The 7,081-nt window shown below is 64.3% G+C and overlaps 1 protein-coding gene across 1 annotated transcript; it reads left to right on the top strand.

Annotated features, from left to right (window-relative positions):
• The first annotated feature begins 3,189 nt into the window (after nucleotides 1-3,189).
• LOC126635154 (chymotrypsin-like elastase family member 1) lies at nucleotides 3,190-4,646 on the top strand. The gene is given in 7 exon segments (XM_050306093.1): nucleotides 3,190-3,225; nucleotides 3,358-3,418; nucleotides 3,421-3,456; nucleotides 3,459-3,494; nucleotides 3,778-3,923; nucleotides 4,393-4,542; nucleotides 4,629-4,646. Coding segments are annotated over 7 exon segments (483 nt in total).
• Nucleotides 4,647-7,081: the final 2,435 nt, after the last annotated feature.

Genomic DNA, 7,081 nt, shown 5'->3' with positions numbered 1-7,081 from the left:
GTCGAGCCCGGGGAACACCCCCACGAACGTGGCACTTGTGGAGGCACCCGCGGATGCTCCTCGGGACCCTCAGATGCTCCTCAGAACCTGCGGATGCTCCTCAGAACCTGCGGATGCTCCTCGGGACCTGTGGATGCTCCTCGGGACCTGCGGATGCTCCTCGGGACCCTCAGATGCTCCTCGGGACCTTCAGATGCTCCTCGGGACCCTCAGATGCTCCTCGGGACCCGCGGATGCTCCTCGGAACCTGTGGATGCTCCTCGGGACCCGCGGATGCTCTCGGGGACCTCAGATGCTCCTCGGGACCTCGGATGCTCCTCAGGACCCTCAGGATGCTCCTCGGATGGACCCCGCGGATGCTCTCTCGGGAGGAGGAGGAGGAGGAGGGAGGAGGAGGAGGAGGAGGAAGAGGAGGAGGAGGAGGAGGGAGGTGACGATCGCGGCTTGTGGTGGCCCCAGGCGGCCAAGGGGAGGAACTGGGATCTGTGCCTTAGGAATCCCGTTGGATAAAGGGAGGGAAAACTGGTTGAATTTTTATTTTTGGGGGTGTTTATAGTTGTTGTTATTATATAATAACGGTGATTCCTGGGGGGCGATTCCCCTCGGGCTGATCCGGAGGAGGATTTTGGTTTTTCCCCTGGATGGCACCACGGATCTCCTCAGATCTCCTCTAGCCCTGGATTTCTGGGTGTTTTTTTTGGTTTTTTTTGTCAAGCCCAACTCCTGTCGCTGCCATTTCATTTGGAGGGGGAGGAAAATCCTCCTGGAAAGCGACACAAAGGAGGAGGGGGAAGGGAAAAGCTGCCTTGGATAGGGGACCTCAAATAAAGAGATGATTTATTTTACACAGATCCCATCTCCAGCTCTTCCCAGCTCCCCTCACTCCCCTGATCTCAGTTCCCTCCCTCTTCTTGCCCTGAAAACTCCCCTTTGCAGCCCAAAAATGGGTTTAAAACCCTTTTGTGTCACAGTTGGGGGGGTTCATTTGGGGTTGGGGAGTCCCTGTGAGGGGCAGAACATCCAGAGCGTTTTTGGGATTCACAAAATCGTCAAGTGTAACTCTTGGCCTTGACCAGGACAGCCCCAAAAATGCCTCCAATCCCCAAAATCCCAACATCTGGGGACATTATCCAAACATTCCTTGACCACATGGAATTGTGGGATACCCGGAGTCACAAAGGACCCACAAGGATCGAGGTCAACTCTTGGTTCTGCAAAGGACAAACCCCCAAAACCCCCCAAATCCCAATGTCCAAGGGTGGTGTCCAAGTGTTCCCTCAACCTCTGGGATCATGGAATTGTGGGATATCCCGAGTTAGGAGGGACCCACAAGGATCACAGGATCTTGGAACATCCAGTGGGGACCCACAAAGATCACCCACTGCAACTCCCGGCCCTGCACAGGAACAACCCCCAAAAAACCCACCTTAATCCCCAAATCCCACCTCTTTAGCCCCAAAAGCGGGTTCAAAGCCCTTTGTGTCCCGTTTTGGGGGGGTTCATTTGGGTCTGGGTGTCCCTGGGTGGGACCCTTTGCTCCCGCCCCTCCCCGGGTGCCGAGAAAACAAACCCAGCTGGTGGGGAGATCATCGTGTTCCCTGGGAAATCTCCTGTTTTCCTTGGAGATAAGGGCAGAACTGCAGCAGCTGCTTTGGGATCCCGGGGGTTCTGTTGGCCTGGGGCGGGGGAACCTGTGGGGCCGAAGGTTCCCCCCAAAACAGCCCCAGCTGGGAGCTGAAGGGGTGGAAAATGACACAGCTCTGGCCCCCAAAATCCTGGGGTTTATTCCAAACCCGCTCAGGGCTTCATTTGTCCCCAAAATAAAGAGGCCCTGCCCGGCCCCTGCCCCAGCCCTGGCCCTGCTGGGGGCTTTGGGGAGGGGGTGAAGGTCGTGCCCTTTGTTTGCCTCCACTTCTCCATCCCCACGTGGCACCTTCAGGTGTTGGATCCAACCCTTTGGGACCACCCCCCAAATCCAGCCCATGGATGAGCTGGAGCCGGAGCATCCCAGGGATGGGGGGGCTGAGACTGGGACAAACTCGTGCAGACCCGGGGGGCACTAGGGGGGTTTCACAATCCAGAACTGGGGGCACTCGGGGTGTCTCGGACTCCAGAGCCCGGGGGGGCACTTGGGGGGTGTCAGAGATTCAGAGCCGGGGGGCACTCGGGGTGTCCCAGAATCCAGACCCAGGGAGGCACTCGGGGTGTCCCCGGACCCAGAGCTGGGGGGCACTCAGGGGGTGTCAGAGATTCAGAGCTGGGGGGGCACTCGGGGTGTCAGAATCCAGACCCAGGGGGGCACTCGGGGTGTCCCCGGACCCAGAGCCCCTCGGGTGAGCCCGGGCCGCCCCGGCCTTGCCCCCGGGGCCCTGTGTGCTCTGGCAGAGGCTCCAAGGCCGCCCGGGGGGGCCGCGGCACCTGCTTTCCTTCCCGCCCCTCCTGGCCGGCCCCGTTAAAGCGGCCGCGCGCGCAAGCCCGCTCCGCCGCCTTCGCCGCGCCCCAGCACGACCACCACGATGCTGCCGCAGCTCCTGCTCCTCGCCGCCCCTCGCCCTCTGCAGTAGGTCCTTCCCCAGGAGCCTTCGGCCTCGGCCCCCAGCCTCAGCCCCAGGCGCTACTGACCCGTGCCTCTGTCCCCAGGGCGCTGCTCCGAGCCGGCTCCGGCAGCACCCAGCGCCACGTGGTCAGGGGCACCGAACGCTCACGCCCTGGCCCTCCCAGGTGGGTCTGACAGGGCTGCCCGGCCCCGCCCAGGGTGGCGGCTCTCCCGGCCCCGGGACCACCGCTCACCCCCCACCAACCCCCTCCGTGTCCCCTTCCCCTGTCCCAGATCTCCCTCAGTATTCCTCCGGGGCAGCTGGCACCTTTCGGGGCTCCCTCATCCGAGGAACACAGGTGATGACAGCAGCCCACTGCGTCACCAGGTCAGTGCCCACCGCCCTCCTCCCCTCAGAAAAAAACTTTTCTCCCAAAAAAACCTTCTTCCCCGAGGAACTCCGGCTGCCCACCGTAGGGGAGCCTTTGGGGCTCCTTCACTCGTGGGGGCTCCGAGTTGCGTCCCCGGGAGCGTCCTCTCCTCGCTCCAGCCCTGCCGTGTCATTCCCAACCGAGGCCAGCCCCTGTCAGGAGCTGAGCCCGGGCTTTCCACCTGCCCCAGTAGCCTGAACTTCGCGTGGTGGCGGGGAGCTGATGAGCGCCAGCATTGACCGCGAGCAGGTCTTCAGCGTCAGCAGGATCATCATCCACCTACTATAGCCAACAGCGCGCGGGAGGTAACGCCCGCGGGAGGGGAGGCTCGGGGAGGAGCCCGCCCGCCACTTTGGGAGGTCCCTGCAGCATCCTCTGCCTCCCCGGCAGCTACGGCATCAAGCCACTGCTGGCCTGGGCAGCTACGCCACCCTCAACAGCTACGTGCAGCTGGCGTGCTGCCCCAGGAGGGCACCATCCTGCCCAACAACTACCCTGCTGCATCACGGGCTGGGGCCGCACCCGCAGTGAGTCACGGGTCCCCACCGATGCTGATCGCCCAAATCGCCCCCAAATCGCCCCCAAATCGTGGGCGATGGGGACAAAGGCTTTGGGAGCTCTTGGCCCCGTCCCAAAGGCATCGCGGGTGACCAGCCGGGCGTGCAGAGGCCGGGTGGGGCCGTGCCGGGCTTTAGGGGGAGTTTGGGGGAGGCAAAGGGGCTGGGAGGGGGCTCTGGGCCGTGCTTTGGTGACGGGGGCCCGCGGGACGCGGTCGAGGTTGTGCTGATGGCACTGGCCGGCTCCGTGCAGCCAACGGGCAGCTCTCCAGCGTCCTGCTGCAGGCCTACCTGCCCACCGTGGACTACCAGACCTGCTCCAGCTCGTCCTACTGGGGCTCCACCGTCAAGAACACCATGGTCTGTGCCGGCGGGGACGGCGTGCGCTCCGGCTGCCAGGTATGGCCCCGTTCCTGGCTGGGCACCCCCGGGCACCCGGGCACCTCTGCCTATGGCCAAGCCCTCTCTGTGCCCCCCTGGGCACTCCGGTACCCCCGCTATTGCTGACCCCTCTCTGTGCCCTCCTGGAATCCTCCAGCACCCCCGTTATTGCTGACCCCTCTCTGTGCCCCACCAAGGCACCTCCAGCACCCTCACTCCCCCCACATCCTCTCTGTGTCCCCCCCAGGTAACTCTAACCCGGCCCCTCGGTGGGAGCCCCCCAGGAACCCCCCTTTCCCCCTGGCTCAGCCTCCTGGCTCTGCCCCACCCTGTCATCCCCCACACCCTGGCTCACCCCACCCTCTCTCTGACCCCCGGATCAGATCACCCACCTCTCTCTGACCCCCGAGCAGATCACCAGCCCCTCTCTGTGCCCCCGGCTCCCCGCACCCCCTTCATGTCCCGGCTCAGCCCCCTCTCCCCGCAGGGCGATTCTGGCGGTCCCCTCCACTGCGCCATCAACGGCCAGTACCAGGTGCACGGCGTCACCAGCTTCGTGTCCAGCCAGGGCTGCAACGTGGCCCGCAAGCCCACCGTGTTCACGCGCGTCTCCGCCTACATCTCCTGGATCAACAGCGTAAGGCCCGGCCCGGGCTCGGCCCCCGCCGCTCCCCGGCCCCGCCCCGGCCCCGCCGGCTCAGCCGCCGCCTTTCTGCCTTCCAGGTCATCGCCCAGAACTGAGCCGAGCCCCCGACCCGCCCGGCCCGGCCCCTGCCCCGGGGCTCCCCGCGCCTCTCACACCCCGAGCCCGCGCTCCCAATAAAAGCTCTTTCCCAGCTCCCCGACTCGCTGCGTGCTCTGTCCCGCGCCCGGACAACCCTTCCCCATCCCGCCCGCGCCTTCCTCCTCCCCTCCCGGCTGCCACAGCGGGGCCCTTGTCTGTCCCTCCTCTTCCTCACTCACACCTCAGGCAGGATCCTTCGGGAACAGCCCCCGGCTCGGAGCTGTGGGGGCAGCGGGAACATCCCTGGGGTGATGGAAAAGGGGGAATCGCTGCAAATCCCCTTCCCAGGCAGCACCACAGCCCCCTGGGGACACGAGGGGGACACAGAAGGACACGGGGGGGACTCAGAAGGACATAAGAGGGACACAGAAGGACACAGGAGGGACACAGGAGGGACACAGAGGAGATCCCGTTGGGATTTCCCTGCCACTTGTTCCATTCCCTTTCCCAAACCCACCTCCTTGGCCAGGAGACCTGTGAGATTTGGGGACTGTCACCTCCTCGTCCTGTGGCTGCTGTGGAAAAGGCCCTGGGGGTGCTGGGGACAGAGGCTGGACAGGAGCCCAGCTGGGCAAGGAGGCCAAGGAAGGGCAAGGCTGTGCCAGCCACGGTGTGGGCACAGGCCCAGGGCAGGGACTGTCCCCCTGTGCTGGCCCTGCTGAGACCCCTCGAGGGCTGTGCCCTCAACAGGAGAGACACTGAGGGGCTGGGAACGGAGCTGGGAAGGGGCTGGAACAGCAGGAGGGGCTGAGGGAGCTGGGGGGGGCTCAGCCTGGAGAAAAGGAGGCTCAGGGGGGACCTTCTGGCTCTGCAATCCCTGACAGGAGGGGGAGCCGGGGGGGGGGTTCGGGCTCTGCTCCCAGGGAACAGGGACAGGAGGAGAGGGAACGGCCTCAGGCTGTGCCAGGGGAGGGGCAGGAGGAATTTCTCCCTGGAAAGGGTTGTTAAACACTGCAAGGGGCTGCCCGGGGAGGTTTGGAGTCCCCCCAGCCCTGGAGGTGTCCAGGGAAGGCCTGGCCGTGGCACTCGGTGCTCTGGGCTGGGGGTAAGGTGGGCATCGGGCACAGGGGGGACTCGGTGGTCCTGGAGGTCCTTTCCAACCTCAGGGATTCTGGGTTTCCGGCGCAGTAGCTCCGTCTGCAGCTGGAGGTGCGGACTGAGCCGCAGGTTGAGCTCTGGGTGGGACCAGAGGCGTGAACTGCCCGCCCTCTGCATGACAAAGGGCACCCAGAGCTGGTGCCAGCCTGGTGAGGGGCCCCGGGAGAGACGGGAGGAGCCCAAGGCTCGGCAGGAAGAGTTGAGTGCTTGGAATGCCAGGGGACAAAAGCCCCAGGGGTGCTTTGTTCAGTGCCCCCCCTCTCAGGGGCACCAGCTGGGGCTGTTTCTGTGTCACCCCCCCACCAGGAACCGATGGTTTTGTGCACTGAGACATCCGAAACTCTGCTGTGGGAAACCCGCGGTGGAACCGCTGGGCAAACCTGCTCTGACTGACACATTGAGGGCTGGGGGGAGTCCAGCAGGACCCCCTCGGGTCACGGGAGCCGCCCAGGGGGTGCGGTGCCAGCAGTGCCAGTCCGTGGTGGTGGCAGAGTCAGAGCCAGAGAGCATCAGAGCCTCGGGAATGGCCCAGCTGGGAATTTTCCTCGAGGGAGGACATCAGGCCCACCAGAGGGGACTGTCCTGCTCCGTGCTGGTGGGGAGGGGTCTCACCCCCAAATCCTGGGGCAGTTTGGGAGCCACAACAAAGATCCTTCCTTTAGAAGGATCCGAAGCTCTTAAGGGGGCGTCCAGAGGAGGCCACGGGGATGATGAAGGCGAGGGGATGACACTGGGTCTGTTCAGTGTAAACTCCACACAGAGGGTGATTTCCCAGCCCCTCATCTGTCAGGGTCTCTCTGTGGGGGCCTCTCTGTCCTCGAGGGGGTCAACAGCACCCCGAGGGCGAGGTGTGAGGAAGAGGAGGGACACGGGGCCCGCTGTGGCAGCCCAGAGGGGTGGTGGCACAGCAGCCACAGGACGAGGAGGAGGTGACAGTCCCCGAGTCTGACACATCTCCTGGCCAAGGAGGTGGGTTTGGGAAAGGGAATGGAACAAATGGCAGGGAAATCCCAACGGGATCTCCTCTGTGTCCTCCTGTGTCCCTCCTGTGTCCTTCTGTGTCTCCCCTGGGTCCTTCTGTGTCCCCCCCTGTGTCCTTCTGTGTCCACCCCATGTCCTTCTGTGTCCCTCCTGTGTCCATCTGTGTCCTCCCCGTGTCCATCTGTGTCCCCCACGTGTCCTTCTGTGTCCCCCCCGTGTCCCCAGGGGGCTGTGGTGCTGCCCGGGAAGGGGATTTGCAGCGATTCCCCCTTTTCCATCACCCCAGGGATGTTCCCGCTGCCCCCACAGCTCC

The sequence above is a fragment of the Myiozetetes cayanensis genome, unplaced genomic scaffold (genome assembly GCF_022539395.1).
Source record: "Myiozetetes cayanensis isolate MyiCay16 unplaced genomic scaffold, myiCay2020 scf111, whole genome shotgun sequence".
NCBI classification, from domain to species: domain Eukaryota; kingdom Metazoa; phylum Chordata; class Aves; order Passeriformes; family Tyrannidae; genus Myiozetetes; species Myiozetetes cayanensis.
This window is presented reverse-complemented; position numbering and strand designations above follow the sequence as displayed.